The sequence below is a fragment of the Erpetoichthys calabaricus genome, chromosome 3, assembly GCF_900747795.2.
Source record: "Erpetoichthys calabaricus chromosome 3, fErpCal1.3, whole genome shotgun sequence".
Classification (NCBI taxonomy): domain Eukaryota; kingdom Metazoa; phylum Chordata; class Cladistia; order Polypteriformes; family Polypteridae; genus Erpetoichthys; species Erpetoichthys calabaricus.
Genome location: NC_041396.2, coordinates 24770174 through 24797809, shown reverse-complemented (window position 1 = coordinate 24797809; position 27636 = coordinate 24770174). Strand labels below are relative to the sequence as shown.

General features: G+C 36.0%; 2 protein-coding genes across 3 annotated transcripts in view; both read right to left on the bottom strand.

The window, feature by feature from the left end:
- The window catches only part of slc25a55a (solute carrier family 25 member 55a), a 640168-nt gene that overhangs the window by 353991 nt on the left and 258541 nt on the right, over nucleotides 1-27636 (bottom strand). The gene's annotated exons all lie outside the window — the stretch shown is intronic.
- Nucleotides 1-27636, bottom strand: part of sycp1 (synaptonemal complex protein 1) — an 85132-nt gene that overhangs the window by 6363 nt on the left and 51133 nt on the right. Inside the window, exons 18-28 of the mRNA XM_051924314.1 lie at nucleotides 24892-24995; nucleotides 22494-22611; nucleotides 20667-20737; nucleotides 14463-14541; nucleotides 13149-13211; nucleotides 11910-11972; nucleotides 5634-5750; nucleotides 5071-5181; nucleotides 4894-4986; nucleotides 4707-4781; nucleotides 4443-4514 (exon numbers count right to left, since the gene is read on the bottom strand). Of these exons, the coding sequence (XP_051780274.1) occupies nucleotides 4443-4514; nucleotides 4707-4781; nucleotides 4894-4986; nucleotides 5071-5181; nucleotides 5634-5750; nucleotides 11910-11972; nucleotides 13149-13211; nucleotides 14463-14541; nucleotides 20667-20737; nucleotides 22494-22611; nucleotides 24892-24995 (966 nt within the window). The remainder of the gene's footprint in view (nucleotides 1-4442; nucleotides 4515-4706; nucleotides 4782-4893; nucleotides 4987-5070; nucleotides 5182-5633; nucleotides 5751-11909; nucleotides 11973-13148; nucleotides 13212-14462; nucleotides 14542-20666; nucleotides 20738-22493; nucleotides 22612-24891; nucleotides 24996-27636) is intronic.

Below are 27636 nucleotides of genomic sequence, written 5' to 3'. Positions count from 1 at the left end.
TGAGAAATGAACTGCTGTTATTTTTACTATTTTAGAATAAAAAAATACATTTGATTTCAGTCTTTAACAGCCGGTGTAATTTATGATATTTGTAAAGGTTAGCTTTGTTTTTTTTTTTATTCACTTTTCATTCTCTCAGTCGCGTTCAGGATCCTGCCATACCCCATCTGACACTGCTGTTTTCACATAAAGACGTGCTATAGCTCTGCAGTGTATCACGATACATACGACCGCATGTTTTTTTTCCCCCAATCTTGCCAGTCCCCACATGTTGCTGTATGCTGTTTCTTTTGTACTCCAGGCCATGCAGAGGAAAGCATAGTAAAGAGCAGTAACTTCAGCGCTATATGCAATCATCAGACACTCCTCATCTGACACTGCTGTTTTCACATAAAGACGCGCTATAGCTTACACAAGGAGCGCCCTTCCTACATTTACGACATGTGTACTTGTTGCAGTGTACACACCTCTCTGTGCTATGGTTTCTATTACACTGAACAAGGACCTGTAATTTGCAGCTCTATTCATTATCTCAAAACAAATATATGTGACGTTTTGAAGAAATCATTTTATGATGCAAATAATACCAATCAGAAATTATCGTCGAAGTAATGCAATATTATTTGAAAACAAAAAGCGTCAGATTGGGTGTGATTTATACTGGCGCTGTTACTTAGAGTCAGATCAGAAGCTGAATAAGCTCCTGTTCTGACTCTAAGTAAAAAAGCATGAATTAATCAACAGAAATAACCGCAATCGACATTTTAAACTTAACGATTTACAGTGCATACCAATTTATGTTAAGTTTATGTCCGTTTGAGGCTACAAAGAAAAAAAAAAAACATTCCTTCCCCAGCGAGGAATCGAACTCGGGTCCCTACGGTGCAGCAGGGCTGCCGTGCTCTGAGTTAGCAAATCTCAGCGTTACACCACAGTTTATGTCTACATTTTGTTTATGTCTACAGTCACTCCCAGATAATCAAATAAGGCATGAGCTGGTAAAACTTAGTGAACGTTTTGCGATGGTGGGGGATGGAATTGCCGGCTTTTTGCTGCTCGTCTTAATCGGCACATTTAGAAGACAAAAGAGAGGTGAGAATGTTTTTAAGGTGGGCCGGATCTAGGAGTTTTTTCGTAGACTCTGGTAATTCTAGTGTTAAAAAGAAGACCAATAATACTTTCATTAAGCCAACAGGCTCTTTCATCTTCCTCCATGTGGACTGACCTCAGAGGGTCATCACACAGTGCCTGTTATTGACATTATTGAAGGTATGCACGGATGTGAATTGATGTGTATGTTTTGTAGACTACTACATAATAATAACTGAAAAAGGCACACTTATGATCAGTTTTATCCTATTACTGTATGCAAGGGTATTTCTTTATGCTGCAAAGATTGCCTACTGTCACTAGATTGATAATGAATGTATGTGCTTCAGAGAGAAAGAAAACTGAACAGGTATGTAGTATGCAATCAATTGACAAGAATTGAATAGTTAATCATTAATTCATCCATCCATCCAGCTTCCTGATCCACTTATCCAGAGCAGCAAGCATTGGACACAATGCATGAGCACTAATGCAGGGCACCAGTCCATTCCAGGGCAAAAACACAGGCATTTTAGCAACATCAATCCTCCTGTCCTTGCATGTATTTGGACTATGGGAGGAAACTGGAGCATCTGGAGAGAAAATGCAAACTTCATGTACAGTAATCCCTCCTCCATCGCGGGGGTTGCGTTCCAGAGCCACCCGCGAAATAAGAAAATCCGTGAAGTAGAAACCATATGTTTATATGGTTATTTTTATATTGTCATGCTTGGGTCACAGATTTGCGCAGAAACACAGGAGGTTGTAGAGAGACAGGAACGTTATTCAAACACTGCAAACAAACATTTGTCTCTTTTTCAAAAGTTTAAACTGTGCTCCATGACAAGACAGAGATGACAGTTCAGTCTCACAATTAAAAGAATGCAAACATATCTTCCTCTTCAAAGGAGCAAACAAATCAATAGGGCTGTTTGCTTTTAAGTATGCGAAGCACCGCGGCACAAAGCTGTTGAAGGCGGCAGCTCACACCCCCTCCGTCAGGAGCAGAGAGAGAGAGAGAGAGACAGATAAAAAAATCAATACGTGCCCTTCATGCTTTTAAGTATGCGAAGCACCGTGCTGCATGTCGCTTCACGAAGCAGCTGCACAGAAGGTAGCCAACGTGAAGATAACCTTTCAGCATTGTATCGTCTAGGTGTGCGAACAGCCCCCTGCTCAATCCCCCTACGTCAGGATCAGAAAAAGTCAGCGCAAGAGAGAGAGAGAGAGAGAGAGAGAGAAAAGTAAGCTGGGTAGCTTCTCAGCCATCTGCCAATAGCGTCCCTTGTATGAAATCAACTGGGCAAACCAACTGAAGAAGCATGTACCAGAAATTAAAAGACCCATTGTCCGCAGAAATCCGCGAACCAGCAAAAAATCCGCGATATATATTTAAATATGCTTACATATAAAATCCGCGATGGAGTGAAGCCGCGAAAGGCGAAGCGCGATATAGCGAGGGATCACTGTACTCACAAATCAGTCTTCTTCACTGTGAGAAAGCAGTGTGCCACCCTGTAACCCTTATTATTATTAATTGCTATCCTTCCATTACTCTATTCCATTATCCATTACTCTATTCGAATGAACTTGTGCACCTCTGACTGTATTACCCCTTGATTCGCAACAACGAGCAATCATTTGCAAAAACAGCCTTGGACCTCAAGGCTCAGGGATAGCAAATACGTGTGAACCAAATGCAGGCTCAATCGGTTGAAGGATGATATGCGCAAAGTCAATCTTCCTGAAGATACCTTGGATAAGAACAAGTGGAAAGTGATATGCTTAAACGCTAACCTTACATTAACACAGGAAAATGCTAGGAAAATGATTAAACTATTCATATATTTTTCTCTGTTATAGGCATAATAATGATAATAGTCATACATCTTCCTAACCTTTTCACCTTGGGCATTTGAGCCTTTCCCAGCAAACATAAGACAAGGCAGGAACAATCCTTGGACAGGGCCTCACTCCATTACAGGCCAAACACACACACTGGAACCAGATTAGCAGCACCCATTAGCTATTATACTGTTTGAGTGAAATGCTGTCTTTTGCTACAAGCCATGGTAGAACACAGATGCTGCATAAGCAAAAGTAGAATTATAAGCAGAATATAGCTTGGCTCTGGAGACTTTTGGGTTGTCATGACTCCATGCACAATTGAGGCTGTAAGCATGATAGTGAATATATTCTAACCTCATAAAACTGTTTCTAAGAGTCTATAATAAATTAATTATTTCTAGTTTACTTTCACTATCACAAGGTTGCCTCATAAACGCAGAAGGCTTTCTAAAATCTAAACCTTTAATGCTTCAGATTGGATGAATTTTGTAAGTTTAAGTCTTTTTCATTTACCTTTGGAAAAGGTATTTTAAAATTTCATAAAAAATGCTTCACTTTAGAACTCAGCTTTATCTGTCAAAGTAATATATACCATGATTGTGAAGAAATAACTTGAAAAATACAGAACTTGTCCTTTAAGCAACATAAAGCCCAAACTATAATTCCATCCATACATTAACGAAACATTCACAGTGCTCTCCTACAGATGTCTGGTATGCATATATTTTTAAGATTTCATAACAAAGGTATAACGAATTTTCACCTAATATATAAGCAAGCAAAGTAAAATGTAAGCTAGTCAGTTACACACATTTGCAAATATTTTATTCAAAATGTCCCTGAAGATCCACATTCCCAGGTTTCTAGTATTAATAGATATGAAATGCTGGACATATGGCAAATGCTGGGAATCTAAAAGCATTTCTACTTGTCTATAACATAGCAGAGAAAGAACATGACATCCTATATTTATAAATGGAGGTAAAACTGAAGTTCAACATACAGGCTTTATTAATATAAAATAATCATAACTTTTGAATTTATATCCAAATTATAATTAAATGACAAGCAATATTTAAATTATAGGTGTTTGTATAAATAGATTTACTTCTCAATATATCCCAGAGATCCTTTAAGACACAGGAGTGAAATTGCAAAATATCTATATTAAAAAAGTATATTTTTTAAAAATCACATACGCAATATTTTTAATTTCTTGCCAAACTACAGACACCAGTACTTTTCCATTTTGATAACTGTGGTGGAAATACTAAGAATAAATATCAAAAACTATAGAAACAAACAAGGTGCATTTTCATTAGCTGATATACACGTATAAATTTACAAAATGAACTGTAAACATACCCCTGTATCAGGCTCCATTAATTTAAATTTATATTCTAATTGAATACTTTGTTTTCCATCACCTAAGCATAACTGTAATGATCTCAGATTAAATTCTGAAATAGGGTTACATTGCATTGCTTTACTTTTATTTACTATACCTTTTTATTAGGCTGTTTGTTGAAAGAACCATGACTCTGTTTAACTTCTTTTATATTCTGCTCAGTTTCCTCCTAAGCCAAGAAAGCGATAAAAATAAAAATATATGGGAAACATACTGTAAAGCAATTGAATTCATCGTAGTTTTCAATAATTGCCGCAAGTTAAACAATTTTTTTCACGAAGAGCAAAAAGTACATTAAACTGTTAAACAACTTTAAAAAAAAAAACATATATATTACATATACATAAATAAATTTATAAACCTTCTCTTTAGTTGGTGTACTGTGCTGTAGTTTTAGGGACAGCAACTCAATTCTGACTTCTGAAAGCTCTTGTTCCTGAAAAAGATTTTTTTTATGTTGCATATTATTCACTGATAGAAATAATTATAATAAGAAGAATTATATAAAACACTCTGCAGATTAGGAGTAATAGTTTGAAATAGTTTACCAGTAATTTTTGATTTTTGCTGAATTCTAGCTCTTTCTTCCTCCACTGATTCAATTCAACATCTTTTTCTTCTAGCATTTTATCATACTGGATCTAAATTATTTTATAAATAGTATGGTTAATAATGAATGGTACACTTTGTACTGATAATGATAAAACTGACTTTTGTAATATTACCTTGTGCTTTTCCATTAACGCAACCATTTCTGCTATTTTCATCTGACATTTTGCTTCTGCATCTTTCTCATTTTTAACTGCTTCTTCTAATGAAGCTTGAAGTTTCTGTATCTAAGAAAATTAAGTCCTCTTTTGGTTTCAAATTTACCTAAGTAAATTCTTATTATTAGTCAAAAGCTATATTTTGTTGTCTTTAAAATTATATGGTTTAACTATTAATAATTTATTTTACAATTAACCATTTTAAAAAGTCTTAAATGTATTTATAGTATTTGGACACAAAGCATACACAAAATCATTCAAATAGCAAGGGTACCTGGTACCATGGCTGATACAGTGCAGTGTTTAAGACTAAAAGTGCTTTACTTTACATTACCTAAAATAAGAAAGTAAAGTATGCTTTTATTGTTTTTAGTAGGATTCGTTTCATTGAAACAGAAAGAATGAAGGGGTAAAAATGCTTTACTAATGAGAAACAAAAACAGGTTACTAATATTGGTTTACAGAATATAATTTATTATAAGCATCAATGCATATTTCATTAAAAAAACATATTAGACTACCTCTTTTGAAAAATCTGCTTCAATTGTTTGCTTAGATTCATAATCCCTGCTTAGATTTTTGATAGCTTCAGCATGCTCTTTTGCTTTCTTTTTTTGTTCCATTTTTAAATCCTTGATCTTCACCAAAGACCATACAAAATGTAAACAAAATACAGTATACAGCATGCATTACATAATTTGCAATGTCAAAAGAACATGTTCATCTCAAAAAGATATACTGTTACAAGGAGGGAAGGTTATACTTGACTTGCTACTGTACTGTTCTGTTGTATTTACACATGACCTCTAAAATTTCATCAGAAACACAAACTGAAAACCTTAGAAATATTGTACAACAATATTTTATCATGCATTGTCAGCTTGGCTACTTAAATGAATACTGTACATACAGTTATAATAAAATGCCAACTTTTACTGAATTTACAAATTACCACACTATATGTAAAAAGCCAGCATTTTTGGAATTAAAATGAAGCTATAGATGTTAGATTTTATTCATTTTTAAGGGTATACAATATCAATATATGAAGGAAACAGTTATAATCATAATTCAAATTAAATTAGTAGTAGTAGTAGTAGTAGTAGTAGTAGTAGAGCTTTATTGTCATCCTAACAATATACTTACAGTACACAGTGGGACGAAATATCGTCCTCCAGAGTCAAAAGGTGCAGTACACAAGATATATATATATATATATATATATATATATAAAAAACTAAACAACATATACAGTATTAAGTAGTATTATGTAATCCAGAGAGTGTGTGGAGTAAAGAGTCCAGTGTGGAGGAGGGCAGCATGGTGTTCAGGAGCCGGACTGCTTGGGGAAAGAAACTATTGCACAATCTCGCAGACCTGCTCCTGATGCTGCAGAGTCATCTTCCAGATAGAAGAGGAGTAAACAGTTGGTGGGAGGGGTGGTGGGGGTCAGCCATGATGCTAGTGGCTTTATGAAGGCAGCGTGAGGTGTAGATCTCCTGCAGACTGGGTAGAGAGCTGCCAATGATGCACTCAGCAGTCCGCACAATCCTCTGAAGGGCTTTGCGGTCGGAGGCATGGCAGTTTCCATACCAGACTGTAATACAGCTGGTCAGGACGCTCTCTATGGTGCCTCTGTAGAAGGTGGTAAGTATGGGTTTAGCGAGGGGCACCTTCTTCAGTCGTCGCAAGAAGTAAAGACGCTGCTGGGCTCTTTTTGTAAGATAGTTGGTGTTTTTGGTCCAGGACAGGTCCTCTGTGATATGAACACCTAGGAACTTGGTGCTCTTCACTCTCTCTACTGTGACGCCATCAATGTTGAGTGGGAGATGGACAACCTTTGTCTTCCTGAAGTCAACAATCAACTCTTTTGTCTTTTCAACATTAAGAGACAGATTATTGTCTTTACACCAAAGTGTACGCCGCATCATCGTCGTTCTCAATGAGTCCCACTACTGTAGTGTCATCGGCGAACTTGATAATGTGGTTTGTGTCAGAGTTGGAGGTGCAATCATGGGTCAACAGCGTGAAGAGTAGCGGGCTCAACACACAACCCTGGGGGGCACCTGTGCTCAGTGTGATGGTGTTAGATCTTTTATTCCCAATCTGTACTGTTTGAGGTCTTTCAGTGAGAAAGTCCAGAATCCAGTTGCAGGTGGAGGTGTTGAGTCCGAGCAGATCCAGCTTACTGATCAGCTGCCTGGGAATGATAGTATTGAATGCTGAGCTGAAATCAATGAACAGCATTCTTACATGTGCATTGCAGTGATCCAGATGTGACAGGATCAGGTGGAATACCATTGAAATTGCATCGTCAGTTGATCGATTTGATTGATATGCAAACTGTAGAGGGTCCAGTTTCGGGGGGCAGCTGATTCTTTATGTGACTCAAAACTAACCGCTCAAAGCACTTCATAATGATTGGAGTGAGTGCCACTGGGCGGTAGTCATTGAGTTCTGAGGCTGTAGCTGTCTTTGGGACAGGTCTGATGGTGGTGTTTTTAAAATATTGTGGCACAACAGCTTGGCTGAGGGAGATGTTGAAGATGTCCACTAGGACAACATTCAGCTAGTCAGCACAAGCTCTGAGCACACGTCCAGGTATGTTATCTGGTCCAGCAGCTTTGTGTGGGTTGACCCTGGTGAGAGTCCTTCTCACACTAGCTGCAGACAGGGACAAAACTTGATTGTCTGACGAGGGGATGGTCTTTCATGCTGGTTTATTGTTCTGTGTCTCAAACCTGGCATAGAAGGTGTTAAGAGCGTCTGGAAGAGAGGTGTCGTTAACACACATATGCGGTGGGGCCTTATAATCCGTGATGGTTTGGATGCCCTGCCACATTCGACGAGAATCTCTTGAGCAAGCGAAGTGATCACTAATTTTCTTTGAGTACTCCCGCTTTGCTAACTTAATGCCTCGGGACAGGTTGGTTCTAGCTGCTCTGAGTGCCACTTCGTCGTTGGCTTTGTAGGCAGCATCCCTTGTTTTCAGCAGCTCGTGAACTTCTGCTGTGAACCATGGCTTCTGGTTAGCGCGTGTTGAGACAGATTTGATGACGGTGACATCTCCAATGCATTTGTCAATGTATCCTGTCACTGCTTCGGCATACTCATTAATGTCAATGTGATGATCAATGGTCGCCGCTTCTCTAAAGACACTCCATTCTGTGCTCTCAAAACAATCCTGCAGGGCTTCAGTAGCTCCATCTGGCCATGTTCTGATCTGCTTTATTACCAGCTTTGTTCTCTTCAGCAATGGCATATATGCCGGAGTAAGCATTACTGTAATGTGATCAGACAGTCCAATGTGAGGGTGGGGAGTTGCTCTATATGCAGACTTGATGTTAGTGTATACCAAGTCCAATATATTGTCTCCTCTTGTCGGAAATTTAACATGCTGGTGAAGTTTAGGCAGAACAGTCTTTAAATTCGCTTGATCGTCTCCAGCGATAATAAAAAATCCCTCAGGGTGGCGAGATTGCAGGTCACCGATGGCCTCATACAGCTCACATAGCGCCTCCTTAGCATTTGCATTGGGAGGAATATACACTGCCACAATGACAATAATACTGAATTCTCGCGGCAAATAATAAGGTCTGCACTTAACTGCCACAAATTCCACCAGCGATGAGCAGTGCTTCGTGATCATACCTGTGTTTCCACACCATTCTGTGTTGATGTATACACACAGGCCGCCGCGTGTTTTTCCGGATCTGTTGGCGTCTCTATCCGCACGGATAGCATGTAGCCCTGTTAGCTGTATAGCCGGGTCGGAGATATTATCATTCAGCCAGGTTTCCGTGAAGATAAAAACACAGCAGTCTCTTACTTCGCGACGTTTTGCTCTTAGAAGTCGGATATGGTCCAGTTTGTTGTCCAATGAACGAACATTTGCCAGAATGATGGACGGAACAGCCGGTCTGGTTGGATTAGCTTTTAGCTTAGCTCGGACACCTCCTCGTTTACCGCGCTTCCGGGTACGCTCACACCGCTTGCGGCGTCTCCTTGCTGGGATGATACCTGTAGGTGATTCGGGGGCGGGTTCACGGTGCAGGCCTAGCTCACGGAGCTCTTTTGATAGAGTGTCTTCAGGTAACTTGTTGGTGTTAAATCTTGAATTGATTTCCAGAAGTGTGACGCGGTTGTATGAGAGTCTTTGTGTGTGTCTTTCACACACATGATTTATTGACTGTGTGAACAAAATAAATAGTTAAAAACAGCTAAAATGCACCTTTTTTTTTGATTCCGGAGTAGCCGCTGCGCCCTAGCGCGCCGCCATTATTAAGGATATACAGTATATAAACAGTATTTGTGGATTGGACCATTATTCAAATCTTATTTTGTCAATACCAGATGGTCCATTACCCCAAACAATACTAAATTGTACTATTTTAAAAATTAACAGATAGTTTAAACCAAAGGAAAAATATTTTCTTTAAGATTTTGTTGCTTTTTAAAATTACATTATAATGAACAATACAGAAATAAATCCTTTAATCACATAAACAGTTCTTTAATTATTCTTAAGATGTTTCATATCAGATCAAAGACCCATGACCTAACAGTTCAGAGATCTACAGTATTTAATCTGTGACCCTATTATATGAAGTAGTCCCTCATAGATACTAAAAAATCAATCTTAACAGAGGGCCTGTTTATTTACTTTACAATAGCTCTAATTCATTTTTCAGGAAAAAAAAAATTGGAGCATTCTGCTCCCCTCCCCAGCACAAGCATGTTTATTATTTATTTATAAAAACGGTAGAGAAAATTTGATTTACTTTTCTTTGTCAAAAAAAAAAAAAAAGTCTTTATCATTGACTTAAGGAGCGTCGGTTAGGGTGCTTCCTGGTGGTTAAGATAAGATGATGAGAAAGCTTAGTTTGAGGTGTCACGCTGATTACTCAGGTGTTACTCTGGGTAATGCTGTTTACAGAATATGGAGTAAAAAAATGGTCTGACAGGTAAGTAAAGAATTGTTTTCTAATAAGATTTGAATGTAGGGCTTACTAAAACATACAAGACTGATGCTGGATGATATTGTTCTTAAGGTAGGTATATTGGTTGAGATGACAATAAAGTTCACTTTGACTTTGATATTTTACATAATATTAGTTAAGACAGATGTGGATTGTAAAAAATGTAGCTGCATTACACCATGGTTTACACAAACTGATGAACAGCATCTTGTTAACAACTGATATGATACATGATACATTTTAAATACAAGGTCCCATTCTCATTTTTGCCTTATTAGATCATTGGTGCAGCACACTTTGAAATAAACTGGTCATGAGATACTGCCTTTGTCTTGATTGCTGCTAGACATTATAGCTATAGTAAAGCCAGGTTTCTGAAAACAATTCATTTCTGAAGAAACTTTGCAGGAGCTGTTTTTTAGTTAAAGGCATTTCTTACATTCTTTTACTCCTGTCTGTTTAAATCACAAGCTTCAGTTCATTTCTAATTTTCTTATACAATTTGATCAGATTTCTCCTTGCAAAAATGCGAATATCCTTAGTTTATAAAGTGTTCATTTTGTACAATACAGCACTAAATAAAAACTATGGTTTAAGAATATATATTTTTTAATTTCGTTGTCGCAAATATTGTGAAATGGTTATCATCAACTTCATTTAACCAGAATTACTCATTTTAGAATAGAAATATTTAAAAAATTTCAGTTTTCCTTTCTATCTAGATACTAACTATTCTTCCTAACAACAAAGGGAATGACCCTCATTCTTTTTATGCATCCATCTGTGCTCACATGCAGTCAAGCAATCTCAATTTTAGCCATCCAATGAAATAATGGTAGCTATTTGCAATTTTTTATATGTGTTTTTGTCAAATATATATATATTTTTTTAAACTTGACGATGCCAAAATTAAATGAACAGTGACAAGTCCATAAAATTATAAACCATTTTCAAGTTTCCACACCTTTCAAACTTGCAAATGAGTCTACTTCTTATTAATGGATAAGCAGTTACCTATCAAACTTTAGTATATGGAAGTGTGGTATAGTGGGTCCTCGGCTCAAAAAAAAGAGTGGCCATTTTTAATAAATAAATGATAAACGTGCTTGTGCTGGGGAGGGGAGCAGGTGCAAGCGATCTGCTGTGAAGACCCCCCGTTTTCGGGTTGGTGCGAAGCTGTCAGCTGTCTGTACATTACTTTTCTAGCACATGCGGGAAGTCTGATTGCCTTATTATCAGTCCGAGCTGCAATCAGGTGATCGCATTTGCTAGTTGATGTCTCTCCGGGTTGCAAGGTCCAAATAGGACAAGCCAGAGAGGCGTCTGTTTAAAAGGAATGCACCAGAGCTTGCAGATTTTAAACACCATGTAAAACATGGCAAGTTTCCTGCTCCTGTTTTAACCTTGTTTTAAACTGATTTATCTATTTATTGATTTTAACTTCCTCATGAACACTTTTTATGGATTATTTATTTTATTTATTAGTATTTTTTAGTACACTTTGATTTGTTTTAATAAAAGCACTTTTTACTGTCCCCTTGCTTGGTGTTCTCATCTGCCACAGTCATCTTGGTTATGGTACTGACTGTGTCGGGTTCAAGAGGCTCCCAAAAGTGAAGAGGGAGCAAGAAGTGGACCTACACCATCACAGGATGATGTTCCATAATACTATTGCCATGCCAGTTAAATTTGTATTAGTAATGTTTCCAAGTATGGTAATGCACTGTAATATACTGCATATTCATTATTACTAACAAAATCATATACAATAAAAATTCATACATCATTATTTACATTAAATAATGAAATAACTGATACCTCTTGCTGAAGTTCTTCATATGATTTGCATTTATTCTCAAACTGTTTCTTCAGTGTGTTATGCTAAGGAAAATCAGAACATAGTCTTTATTTTTATTTATTTATATTTCTTCATTCCTCTCCTTGACACCATACCTACCCATCACCTCCTCATCTCCACTGTTCCCTTCACCACTATGCCCATTGAAATCCGCTCCAATCACCACTTTCTGTCCCTTGGGTACACTATTCCATCACTTCATCCAACTCACTCCAAAAATCTTCTTTCTCACTCACTGCACACCCAACTTGCGGTGCATATGCACTAACAACATTCATCATCACACCTCCAATTTCCAGCTTCATAATCATTACTCTGCCTGACACTGTTTTCACCTCCAAAACACTCTTGACATACTGTTCCTTCAGAATAATCCCTACCCCATTTCTCCTCCCATTCACAACATGATAGAACAATTTCAATCCACCTCTGATCCACCTGGCCTTACTCCCCTTCCATTTAGTCTCTCGCATGCACAATATATCAGCCTTCCTTCTCTCCATCATATCTGCTAACTCTCTCCCCTTACCAGTCATACTACTGCCTCCGGACACGTCTCCCCCCTCTTCTTCTCCTTCTTTGGCCAAAAGTAGCCCAATTTCCACCAGCACCCTGTTGGCTAACAGTACTGTTAGCGGTCGTTGTTAACCTGGGGCTCGACTGATCCGGTATGGAAATATGTATTGTTGTTCACATATTGATTTGGCAAAATTTTACACCGGATGCCCTTCCTGACGTAACCCTCCTGGGTTTTATCCGGGCTTGGGACCGGCACGAAGAAACATACTGGTTTGTGCATCCCCTGTGGTTCATCACAACACTGTGTCATACTATTTTAACATGATATTTAAATTAGGACCACAGGAGGATGAAGCTTATCCCAACACTACTGGGGCCAAGGCTATCACAGGGATCACTCTCACACACTTAAGAGATGACTTTGATAAAGCTAATTAACCTAACAAGCATGTAAAACAAACTACATGCATAAAAACACGAGACAAAGAAGAACATGCAAACTTCAAACAGACAATGACTGGACGTAGGATGCTGGATCTGTGAGGCAGCAGCATTAACCGGTGCACTTATAGCATGTGCAAAAGGCACATGACAACAAACATCAACATTCTGCAAATAGCACCAAGAGTCTCATAAAAATCTATTTATGTAAAACACCTTTCTTTAATTTTTCATCTTACCTTGGTTTCAAGTGTTTTCAACTGTTTTTCCATTTTAGAAAGATCATTCTGCAAGTTGCTGTTCTGAAAGGGTATCAATATAGTGTAGTAAGAATGTAAGTACTAATATGGACTATAGTGACAAAGTGCTGTGTCTGCCTCAACTGCATTCACAGAATGCAGAAAACAAAAAAAAAAACAAACAAAAAAAAAAAAATATATATATATATATATATATATACACACACACACACACACACATATACACATAATGAGCAAGTACAACACAGTGCCTTTCTTACTCTTGTAAACTTTGTTTTGCATACTACTATAAAAGTACCCAGTCACCTAGTACCCTAAAAATCCACATCCCAGGTTCACAAATGTCTCACTTCACTTCTTAAAAAACAAACAAAAAAAAAATATATATTTTTTTTCAATGTGAATATCTTTTAAAAGGTACTGGTACAGTGTTATAGGCAATGATGAAAAAGAATCCTAACTTGTTCCACTACTCTGTTTCATGTGAAAACACAACATAAAAGAACTTGTTCATCTAGGAAAGAGGAATACGAGTTTGAAAGTACATACTATAACAAGCTTACATACCCTACAAATCAGGACAAAATATAAGCAAGCACTAATATCTAAGATCAAAAACATCTGAGATAACCACTTCTTTCAGCTATTACCCACAGTAATATTATTACACGCCACTGAGAATAAAAACACCTCTTCATGTCAACAACTTTTCTCTTATAGAAGTCACTCTATTCCATCAGAAAACTACATTAACGTTTACCCTTTCTAGCTTAAAATTTGTTTAGTCCATTTTATACAGCCTTATTAAAATTCAAGAGAAAGAAAAACACTTAATCATTTACGCATAAGGTATCTATGAAACTCTCTTCACATCTGTTTTTCTTCCTGCCAAATTTCTTTCAATATCTTCCCCAACTTTACCTTCTCAGCCTTGGTTTTCTGCCAAACCTATACCAGCACCTTAGAATACAGTGCCTTTCACTCAAAATAATCAGACAATGTAAAGAGGTACATTTCATTCTGAAAGTACAAGATAAACAAACAATAAATTGCTTCTTATCAAACATTTTTTATAAGTATAAGGACGCCATCATTTAACTGAAAGAATCAGAGGTAAGATTCAGTGACAGTTACCATACAAGTAATGCAAAGTGTAACTATTTATTTCAAGTGCACACAGACAAAGATCACCAAGCAATAACATATTACATGATATGAAACCTAAAAAAGAAACATGTTTTAGTATACCTTGTAGAACTTTCACTGAAATAATATGAGCCAAAAAGTACATACATTTAACTCCAGTTCCAGTTTATTTTCTGCTTCTAAACTCAGCTGTTCTATGTTAACCTTCAGACATCCTTGTTCTTCTCTAAATATTACAAAATGATAGAAATTACTATGTAAACTATGTGTGATTATTCAATGTTTATATGGACTGGACACTTTATTAGGTAAACATGCACTTCTTATCAAGCATCATGCAAGCATTTGCTCATGGGTTCATTTTTGGGATGTCATAAATGTAGACTGGTGGTGGTAGTAAAATGTTATGGGGGCATGCTTGCATGTCACACACTGCATTCCTAGATGTCAACAAAGCCACTATTTAAATGGCATAGGATATATGAAAATTGCTCCCAATCAGGTGCATCTCTTCATAGTAACATTGTGCCCATAATGCCACAAAGCCAGGCAAGACCTGAAAGTATGTTAAAACTCAATCACTTTTCAGTGGTACACTGAGGGAATCTACCTCCAGTTTATTTGCAACAACTATGGGCACACAGGTCAGCGTCCAGATGTTGCACTTTCAACATCATGTTGAGTCCTTCTCCAACACATTTAGGCTATTTGTGTGGATAAAGGGGCTACATGCTGACTTTTAGGTAGGTGTACCAAAAAGTAGCCACTTTATGTAACAAGTATTACAAATTTAAGAGTAAGGATCAAAGTGCAGTTAATCAATGTAAATGCTTTAGTCAAATCAAATAGCCTTTTATTGTCAATTCACTATATGTGCAGAACATACAGGAGAATCGAAATACTGTTTCTCTCTCATCTTCGCAGTACAATAAAATATAAAAAGTATAAAAGTATAACATATAAGATAAATAACATTAGAACTTGTAAGTAGACCTGTGTACAATGTGCAACAGTCATTACTGCAAAAGCCAATTACAGTAAAAAATGAGAAGGTGCATTATAGAGTAGCTTATGAGATGTACAAAAAGACAAACAGCAGCAGATGTAATATTGAGTCTTTATATAATACCAGCTGAGGTAGGGTACTTGGTAGATAGTGACTCTTGTTACGGTCCAGGGGCGGGCGGGGGGGGGGGGGGGGGGGGGGTGTTTCAGGGGTTGGGGGGGAATAGGCAGGGGGGGGGAGGTAGTGGACAGAGTTCAGCATCTTGACAGCTTTGTGGATGAAGCTGTTCAACAGTCTTGTGGAGAAGGCCCGGAGGCTCCGGTACCTTTTCCCTGAGGGGAGGAGGGTAAACAGGAAGTGAAAGGGGTTGGAGGAGTCACCAGCAATGCTGATGGCTCTATGGGTGTGGAAAATGTCCTTGAGGGAGGGCAGTGGGGCACCAATGATCTTATTGGCTGCATCCAGTATGCGTTGCAGGGACTTCCTACAGGAGGCAGTGCAGCTTCCATACCACACAGAGATGCAGCTGGCGAGGATGCTCTCGATTCTGTCCTGGTAGAAAGAGCACATGATGGGGGGGGGTTGGGTGGAACTTATGCTCTCCTCAGTTTGCGTAGAAAGTAGAGGCGGGAATGGGCTTGCTTGGCCATTGATGTGGTGTTATCTATCCAAGAACTTGGTGCTACTCACCCTTTCCACAGCTGCACCGTTGATGGTCAGTGGTTAGTGATGTGAATGAAATCTCCTGAAATCGACCACAATCTCTTTGGTCTTTTCCCACGTTCAGGAAGAGATTGTTGTCTTTACACCACTGGACCAGTTGGCTCACCTCGTTCCTGTAGTTGGCTTTGTCATTATTGGTGATAAGGCTGACCACGGTTGTATTGTCCGCAAACTTGACAATGTGACTGGAACTGTAGATTGGTATACAGTTGTGAGTCAGCAGGGTAAAGAGCAACAGGCTGAGCACATACCCTTCTGGGGCACCTGTGCTCAAAGTGATGGTCTCAAAGAAAGTCCAACACCCAAATCAGGTTAATCAGGTTGTTATTGTCAATGCAAATAACAAAGCTGAACCTAGATCTCCAATTACAATTACATTTTTCAAGCAAAACGATCAGTTTTTACAAAGCTCTTTTGAAAGTAAACTCAGGTTACAAGTTAGCCTGTATGTCCACATTACTTTAGTTATACTTCAGAATTTAACTGCCTGGGGAAAAGGCCAGATATTAGATTCCCTTGGATTTTGAGGTACAAATAAGTAAGGCAAACTTCAAATGAGGCATGTATTTTATACTACACCCATTGCAGTGTGTACTTATTAAAAATCTGTGCATTGTGATTGTTGATAACAAACTGGTATCTGCGTAACTTACAAGGGAGAAAGATTACAATTTAAGTAAAGCAGGAGGCTTGCTATAAATACTATTTTCTAACAGTATATACTGTATAATAGTGAAATTGGTAGAAGAAGACTGCAAAAAGTGTGTAAAAACTGACAAGAGTTTTAATCTTAAATCAATTTCAGCATCAAGTCTTGCATTATACTTTGTGTCTTTGGTTGAATATACCCTAAAATAAACTGGTCTGTAAAAAGAAATTATTATCACTTCTGTCAAAATGTTAGGTGTTCTTCATAGATTTGAATCCTATCCATAGCTGGATCCTATAATTTTCAGGGGTTGAAAGAAGATTTAAAATGAAAAATACTCCTACAAAAAAGTAGTATATTAGAGTTAAAAAAATATTCATTAAATATATAACTGGTTTAAATATAAAATACTTACAAAAAGTATTTTTTTCCCATTAAAACCATCTGAAGGTATTTAATGTTGGAATGACCAACAGATGTCTGCTAACATAGACCCACTCCAGTTTCCAGAATAATGTCTCTCCATTTGAGTTATGTCCTAATGGAATCTCATTAAAGACTGCTCCCATATTCTCAGGGAAAAATCCAAGAGTATATTACATGGAGTTTTAAAGACATATTGTATCCAAGTGCTAGGTAGGGAGATAGAAGCTCCTCAACTATTTCCTTTTAGTTTTTCCCTTTGTAAGATTTTTTTTCTCAATAAAGGAAGACAGTGTATTCTTTCTATCATGTGCGTGCCTTTAACCTAGTCAACTCAATGAAAGCAAATTGATGTTTCTACCTCAACTAACAATAAGAACAAGGAAGACTGCTGTTTCTCACCTTAATATATACTTCAAATAATATTTTGAGCCAGAAAAGTACTTTTGTCATAAATTAAACATAGAATTTTTTTTTTTTAAAAAAAGCTATTTTTCAAAATGGTGTTTTCCATTGAATCTAATATCTTGTGGAAACAATTTGTTATACAGAAAATCCATCCATCCATTTTCCAACCCGCTGAATCCAAATACAGGGTCACGGGGGTCTGCTGGAGCCAATCCCAGCCAACACAGGGCACAAGGCAGGAACCAATCCCGGGCAGGGTGCCAACCCACCACAGGACACACACAAACGCACCCACACACTAGGGCCAATTTAGAATCGCCAATCCACCTAACCTGCATGTCTTTGGACTGTGGGAGGAAACCGGAGCGCCCGGAGGAATCCCACGCAGACACGGGGAGAACATGCAAACTCCACGCAGGGAGGACCTGGGAAGCGAACCCAGGTCCCCAGATCTACCAACTGCGAGGCAGCAGCACTACCCACTGCGCCACCGTGCCGCCCTGTACAGAAAATCAAATTTCAGAAGGATTTGGTACACAGAATTTTTTTTCATGGGAGGAGTTTGGTGCAGACTAGTGTTATTAGGTGTAGCAGAAATAACAGAAGTACAAAATTGGCAAAACACAAACACCAGTACAGACACCATGCTAAAATCTACTTTAACTGTATTCTTGACCTTGAACATGGTAGATGTAGAATATAACCTTAATTTGATAACACATTGTTTACCCAATTTACATTGAAGTAATAAATACCAAAATAGTGGAGAAAGTACAGGAATGTTATGCAATCAATAGTAATATACTATGGTGATGAAAAGTAGCACAGCTGTACAAAAACACAAGGTGAGGAGAATAAAACATTTAGAATATCATCTTTAATTCTTTTTACAGATACATAATTTTGTCAGAAGCATACAGAGATTCTCTGATAGCTAAGTGGGAAAAAATATGAAACAATCTATTGTGAATTATATATGCTGTATGTAAAATATATTTGAATATCTGCTATATAATAAAATACTTACGTCTATGTGTCTAGTTTCTCAGGGCAGTTTGATTAGTCAGTTTGGCTTTGGTGAGGTGAGAAAAGAGGAAGAGTGAGATGCATGAGGAGGAGTAAAGCAGCACGCCAAGAGAGTCGTCTTCTAAGATATAAAAGTATAAAACTGGACATGAGGTGAGAAAGGAACCTCAAAAATAATGACAAAGTCTGAGAATCAGGCTTTATGGGAACTTGCTCGAGAAAGAGAATGCCAGTGAAGAGATGTTCAAACACAGGCAGATACAGAGGAAAAAGGTACTGAAAGCATATATAGGGCAAATACTTTTAAATTATTCTATTAGCTGTGTGGTGAAGCGGTGGCTCCGAGGCTAGTGATCTGCACTGGCAATCAGAAGGTTGCCATTTTGAATCCAGTAAACACCAGAAGTGACTCTACATTGGGCCTTTGAGCAAGGCCCTTAACCTGCAATTGCTCTGTCCTGGAAATGACGTTAATCTGCATTTAACCCTGGAAGCAGGTCCTCCAACTTACAGGGAAAACTTGGGGGTTGGTGGCAGGATAGTCACTCCAACCACTGTAAAAAAAAAACTCACACTGTTCCATTGTGGTGCTGAGGTGTATGTCACCCGTCCTAATCCAGGTGGTTTGGTGGGTGTGGCAACATGCTATCAGTGCATGCTTACAACCGCTATTAGTTGTCTTCAACAGGTAATTTGTCTAGCACACAATAAAAGTAACTACCGTATATACTCGATGGATAAGTTCTCCCATGGATAAGTCGGGACTTCATTTTACAGTATAATTTCTGGTATTTTATAATGTCAGTCGTTTAAGTTGAATGCAGAAAACTCACGCTATTGGTACAAGAAATTACGATATGCTAACGCCCACCTGCGAGAGTAACCATGGAGCACACTTTTATTTTTCTATGTGGGTATGGCAATGCGTTGTATCAGCACGTGCTCTTAACTTCTCTTTATTGTGCTTACGTAACAACTCGGTAATACCCACACTATTCTGAAGCAACGTTTGCACCGATTTGTGTTTTTTGTATCTCACACCCTCATACACCTTTATCGGAAGAGCATCCCTTATCTACGATGAAGTGTTTGATCAGAAGAAAACATGAACTGGTTTTAAACTGAACATCGTTGAAGTAGCGAAAGAAATTGGTAACTGCGCTGCTGCAACAAAATTTGATGCATCTGAGAAACGGACGCGAGAGTGGAGGCGGGAAGAAGATGTGTATAAAAATAAAATTAAGTGTTGCATTTTTGAACGGGCGCATAAGTCGGGGTCTGATTTTATGATAGATTTTTCGGGTTTCAAGACCTGACTAATACGTGAATACATACGGTAGACATGTTTTTCCATCTTTATAAATTTTGTCTTTGCATACTCTTTATACTCAGATTGCATGCACATCACTGGAAACAAATCATATTTTCACTTGCATTATTTAATATGAAAAGTTTCAGTTATTATGGTATGTTGTAGACCATTACTAATTGGATCTCAAAAAAAAATTATTTATTGTAAATAACTATCTACTTTATTCTTTTTACATATATCATACAATGTATGCAATGCTGATAAAACTTTTCTTGGGAATCACAATTAAGTACATTTGTAAATTTACACCAGCCTTGCAAAGTTAAAGATGGATAAACCAGCAATTACCCCTTACAACCAATCTCTTCATCATGTGATGTTTTTTCATTAACAGTGCCAGAAAGTTTTAAATGATCTGTACCAGATCAAGTGTATGGCTGTAACTACCTATTCAGTTTTTTGTGTATTTTTGGAAGAGTTAATTAAACATCATTCATTAACTCATTTTACAAACATGTGTATTTCTACATAAGACTAGACATCGTTGCCTACCCTAAAAGGACAGGGCACAAATATGACTTAATCAGGTTCCAAAAAAAATTGCATCCAAAGTGAAACATCTCAGCGAAACAGAAATACAAGGTTTGAGGCTGGGAGTGGTGATTAAATATTTCTATATATCCACCTTCTGTACTTCGGGCAGTCAAATGAAAAGCAGCAATAATTCAACTGAAATATGAATGGCAGTTGTTTTTATGTACTCCACAAACTTAAAAAATGCAGTGTTTTATAAAACACATTTACCTTAATAAGTTGACTTGCTTTTCAAGCTCCTCAATTTTAGTCCTTGCTATAATTTCAAAGTTTATTCTTACCTACAGATGACAATTTATCAAACAAAAATTCAAATAATCGTCTTTATTTCTTTACAAAATACCATTTTACACTTCAAAAACCTAACACTAATTTTGCATTGTTTTGTAAAGATCCTAATTCCTTAAATAGATAAACTGGTAAAATGAGATTGTATTAGGATGTGCATCTGTCATTTAAAAATGCTTGATTAATAACCCAAAATAAATGTTAAAAAACACAGCATTCCCTCCTTATGACAAATAGTAAACTTAGGAGACATAGTCACCATACAGTTTAGCATACAGGTCATACAACATTGGAACGCTGATTAGACTGTAAAGATTTCAACTTCTAATATTTAATTCAAGATAGTAAAATTTGTTGAAGTGGCAAAGACATAGAAATAGAGATATATTGTATATTACATTCAGGAAACCAGATGAAACAAAAGAGGTGTAAGAATGTTTACTTTGAGTCCAATAGCTAAAATCTTCAGTCACAGTATGACAAATTACACTTAGCATATACTAGAAAACAAGAACAAGAACATTAGCACAAGAACATAGCAACATTAGTATTATGTGGATTTAAAAATAATGAGACAGACAGCTGGAGGTCATAGAGAAACTGACAAAGAAAACATGCTTCAGCAATAACAGGATCCAAGAAGGTCAGGTGCAGAAAATGATGAAAAACATAAATTTAAGTAACACATATTAGCAAAAGAGAAAAGACTAAAATAGTAACTGAAAAGTCCACAATCCTAAGGTGACAGCAGAGCAATTAATGTTACCTGACAATAGCAAACATAGGCGTACAAGAAGTAGGAAATCATGTGAGTCACAACAATCAATGATTGGTAGAAGCATGAGGAGAATGATGCTTTTTATTGAGCATTGATATCATTTTGAGGGTCATATAAAAAAGTGATCATACTGGACGAAGAACTGAATGGACCTGTATAAACCCATGATCATCGTTATGATGGGTATGAGGAAATTCATAGGAGTTTAAAACAAGGAATGCCAAAGATGTTAAAGTGGCAAATACAACTGTGATAGCAAAGTATGAATTATACCTCATTCAAGAAAGAAGAAATTAAAGAGTTTGACTGCTGTGTTAAGGGGAATGAATGCTTGTTAACAAAAAGTTGTGCCTGCAGCATAAAGTGTGTAGATAGACAGATAGAACTTTACTTGACCCCAGGGAAAAATTTGGTTCCAACTTGGCTGTTTTATCACAGATATAATGAGATGTAAGAGGAAGTGCAGTAAGGCCCAAGGTTGAAGGCTCTGAAGTGGAATAAGGAATGTGACAAAAATAAGTCAGATGTGAACAGGAAGTGGGGAGGAGATAAAGGTGAGGCTTCAACTTGTTTGAAGTTGGTTGATAGTGTCATGGTGAAGGTTTTAATCAAAGGTGTTCAAAACAAACTACAAAAGATGCATTTTTCTGCCTGATATATACTGATGGTGAAAACTGCAAGTTTTCAACTGGAAAGTTGTCATTGTGGTAAATGACTCAAAGATTCAAATGTGTTCAAAGAAGGACAGGAGGGAAATTAAAGATGGACATGAAGTGAGAGTAATTATGGAAGACATACAGTAGGAACAGTACTTGAGTATGTAGAATTTGTCGTAATGGTGATGAGAGAACCTTTATCAAAAAAAATTTAGATCAAATATTTAATTCAGAAGAGAAATGAGGAAAAAAGTCTACATGACTAAGTGCATAGCATTTATAACAATATTAATATCTGTACCCAAAGTCACTTACTTGAAGTTCACTCTCTAGTTTCTGAACCTCAGAACATGAATTTGTTAACAACTGTTGCAGACTATCTTTGTCAAGCATAAGCTTATTATAGCTTGCTGTAACATCTTTGAGCTGTTGCCTAAACCAAAATAAAATATCATCAGGTTCACAAATATTGCAAATATACAAACATGCAACTTAATTAATTTTCAAGTTTTTTCATTACAGCACTATTACAGTTACATTTTGTTCCTGCTAAATAAATTATACATGACTGATTATTTTCCTGAATAATTACTAAAAACAATTCCATTACACAGAAGGAAAAATATGGAGGTAAAAACTAGCTGTAACATATAAAATAATAATTATTACAAATCATATGAATGGTGCGACTCAAACCACCGACAACTGAACACCAGCAAAACCAAGGAGCTGGTGGTGGATTTTAGTAGGCCCAGGCCCCTCACGGACTCCGTGATCATCAGAGGTGACTGTGCAGATTGTCTATCAGACGGTTGTGGCGAGCGCCCTCTTCTATACGGTGGTGTGCTGAGGAGGCAGCATAAAGAAGAGGGACGCCTCACGCCTGGACAAACTGGTGAGGAAGGCAGGCTCTATTGTACGCACGGAGCTGGACAGTTTGACATCGTGGCAGAGCGACGGGCGCTGAGCAGGCTCCTGTCAATCATGGAGAATCCACCACAACCACTGAAAAGTATTATCTCTAGACAGAGGAGCAGCTTCAGCGACAGACTGCTGTCACTGTCCTGCTCCACTGACAGACTGAGGAGATGCGTCTCTTCAATTCCACCAGGGGGGAGGGTAAACGTTATTTGTATTATGTGTTATTGTCTGTTATACATGCATTTTTATCACTCTTTAATTTAATATTGTTTTTTATCAGTATGCTGCTGCTGGAGTATGTGAATTTCCCCTTGGGATTAATAAAGTATCTATCTATCTATCTGAAGGCTTAAAACACTGTTATTCATTTAGAAAATAAAGTTCATGTGAAAATATTTTATGTACTCCAAATAAGAATACAACCACAACATGTGGTTTCATATAAAGCAAATGCCCACTTCTTCTGGAATCTTGTCTCTACTGTTGGGATGCTATCAAACTTTGTCTGTAAATATGGAAGGCTTCCACCTCCACTTTGAATTTACACCTCATAAATCACAAGGTCTGGCAATCCAGTTGTGCTGTATTTGTGCAGTGTTTGACAAAAAAAATCTGAATGTAAACCCCTCTTGTACTTTTTATTTTCCATCTTGTCACTGTAAAGTAATATGGGATGTACATATGCCTAAACAGAGAACGCAGAAGCAGATAAAAATAGTTTAAAACTGAACATTGGAAGTGTTAAAAAAAATGTTTTGGACAGTAAATGTGGTTTTCTGTTCTGGAAACTGAAAACAAATGCTGCTGCAATGTTCTCGTTTCATTAGATTAAAATAACTGGTAGGCAAGTTAACAGCGCTCTTGCAATCAAATCAAAAAGCATTTTATCAATTTAAAAATATGCTGTGATACAAAGAAAATGTTGGATAGTGTGTACTAATTACATAACTTTAATAAAGGCATCTCCCTTAAACAAAGAGAATAATGTATGAGTATATAGCGGTAACAGTTGTAAGAGGGAGCAGGTGGATGGAGGAAAGTGCAAGACAGTACATATCCTGACTGATATCCTTACCCAGCAAGAAAGTTATGCCAATATAATTTTGATTGGGGTTGTACTCTATAGGAGCAATGATTCTCCAGGCTACTAGTGTGCAGCAGACTTTTCCTGCTGCAAGAGTTAAGGGCCCCTAAGAGACCATTGGGAACTGTGAAAGAAGTAATCATTTCCTCCTTCAGACAAATTTGGAGTTGAAAGAGAAGAAAAGACCAGAATTTCTCTGGTGAGAAGGAACATGAAGGCCAAGAAAAAGAAATATTAAATATTGGTAGACAGCCCTAAAAGAATATTGGAAAACACAACGGTGTTTTTTGCATACTTCTTTTCATTACTCTCCCTTGTATTTTGTTACGCTGTTTGACTGAAACCCTCCTGACCACTATCTGAACTACACTGGTATTTTTCTAGATATAGGGCTTACACCATAGCATCACCATCTGGTCACATAGACGCAGCTCAGACTGAAAGAAAGAAGTTGTAGCATTTGCAACATTGTGTGTATTTTAAAGAAAATAATTCTTACACGTATTGACAGACAAATTGAATATTCTCTTCATTTTTCTATGCATATATTATCAGCAAATGTTACTTTTACCAGTTATGAAGACTGAGGTTTTGTTTTGTACCAGGGTTATTTACCTATTATGTCTCCACCATTTCCTTGGCAGAAATATTAGTAGGTGAAACTAACAACTATCTTTTAATCAACTGTTATATATTAATAGTTCTTACTCATTTTGCTGCAGCTTAATCTTAAGATTATTAAGTTCTTGCAACGCAATATCTTTTTCCTTAGTTGAAGCAGATAATTCTTCTTTAAATTTGCATTCTTCAGTCTTAAAAAATAAACAAAATAATGACATAATGCTGCCATATTATGGAGAAAAATCACATACAAGAAAATATTTTTACCCAGATTATTTACTTGCTTTAAAGTAAATTACTCAAATAATTCTTATGTATACTATAAAACAGACTTGCTAAACAAATTATTAAATTACCTTTATAATAACATCCATTTCATGTTAATTATAGCTTTACTTGAACATTCAGTAAAAACAACTATCAATACTTTTTAGTGTTTTTTTTCTTTGTCAATAGAACTAAGTTATAAAAGTGTGCTTTAAAGAACCAGTAAAAAAAAAAAAACAAGTCACAACTACAATTTGAACATTTGTACTTTCATGTTAATAAATTTTAACAAGACAAAGATTTAAAATAGAAAAAAAAGTAAGATTTAATCAGGCCTTTAGTAGTGCCGGAAGAGCTCTACATCCTTACAAGGAGTCTGCAAATTTAAATCATGCCATATCCAGTGAAGCCCCTACTTCCTGTTACAAACACCTTATACAAGTTTTAGCACTTTCATGCTGTTATAATTTGAGGCAACACACAGGTTGTCAGAATGAGTCCAAACAGTCCATTTCTGCATAACCTCTTATGAGGGTTTACACACTAAACATGCTTTAAATGGAATTTCAATTGATATCTCCAAAACTGATAGTAAAAATTACTGTCTGATTTCATACATGCAAAGTTTTTCAGATTTTAGAAATAAATATCCGTAGTGGCATTATTAAAAAAATCTTAGAAAATTTTAATTCAGAGAAATGCTTGTATTTTTAAATATTGTCTTGCTTTTATGCAAACTGTTTATTTTATATTAAATTAATTTCAATATCCTACCCCAAGGTTTTCCTTCCAAAGACATGTGTTAGGTCTAAAGACAATTCTAAGTGTAGCCCCTGTTTAAGTGTGGGTATGTAAATAAGTGAAGAAATAGAACCCTGCCATGGGTTGGATCCTGCCTGATATCCTGAATTGGATAAAGCAGATCTGAGAGTGTTACTGTATATTAGTACAGTTATAGACTGTCAATGTAAAAGACTCTTAAGTAATTATAACAATAACAAAATGTGTTTTTTCACTGATAAGGTATAGTAACATCTTAAAAAAGTCCCACTTATTCTTGTCTCTTCACTGGCATCGCAACCAATCCTCACACTTTATACAGTATTAATGAAGTCCATGCAGAAGCCTCACATCTGGCTACATGGATGGGTCCTTTGCGTCTCTGTTCCAGCCAAGGTTCAACTAGATTTACTGAGATTCATCACCAGAGTTCAATTATGGATTACTCTAGGTTCGATCCCCGAGAGGGGAGCAGTAGAGTGTGTACACCTGATGAGCCCAAATGAGGGAGAAACACGTGTCATGAACTCTTTGCATTATTTGACAGTAGTACTAGGGTGTTGTACCGTGTTAGCCATTATGAATGTAGAGAAAAGCCAAGCAAAATGACACCTTTTATTGGCTAACTAGAAAGATTACAATATGCAAGCTTTCGAGGCAACTCAGGCCCCTTCTTCATATATACACATATATATATATATATATATATATATATACACACACACACATATACATATATACATATATACACATACATACATATATACACATATACACATACATATATATATACACATATATACATACATATATATATACACATATATACATACATATATATATACACATATATACATACAAATATATAATACACATATATACATACATATATATATAACATATATACATACATATATATATACACATATATACATACATATATATATACACATATACATACATATATATATACATATATATATATACACATATATATATATACACATATACATATATATATATATACATATATACACATATATACATATATACATATATATACATATATACACATATATACATATATACACATATATACACATATATACATATATAACATATATACATATATATATATAAATACATATAATATACATATATATATACATATATATATAATATATATATATACAATATACATATATATAATACATATATATATTAATATATAATATACAGATATATATATACATATATATATATATATATATATACATATATATATATACTATATAATATATATACATATACATATACATATACATATAGATACATATATAATACAATACATAGATATACATTATAATACAATATACATATACATATACATATATATATACATATATATATACAATACATATATATATATACATATACATATATATACACAATATATATATACATATACATATACATATACATATATATATATACATATATATATACATATATATATACATATACATATAATATACATATATATACATATACATATATATACATATATATACATATATATACATATATATATATATATAATATATACATAGATATATATATATATACATATATATATATACATAGTATTATATTACATATATATATATACTATATATACATGTATATATATGTATATATATATGTATATATATATGTATATATAGATATATAGATGTATATGTATATAGATGTATATATATATATATGGTATTATTTTATTATATT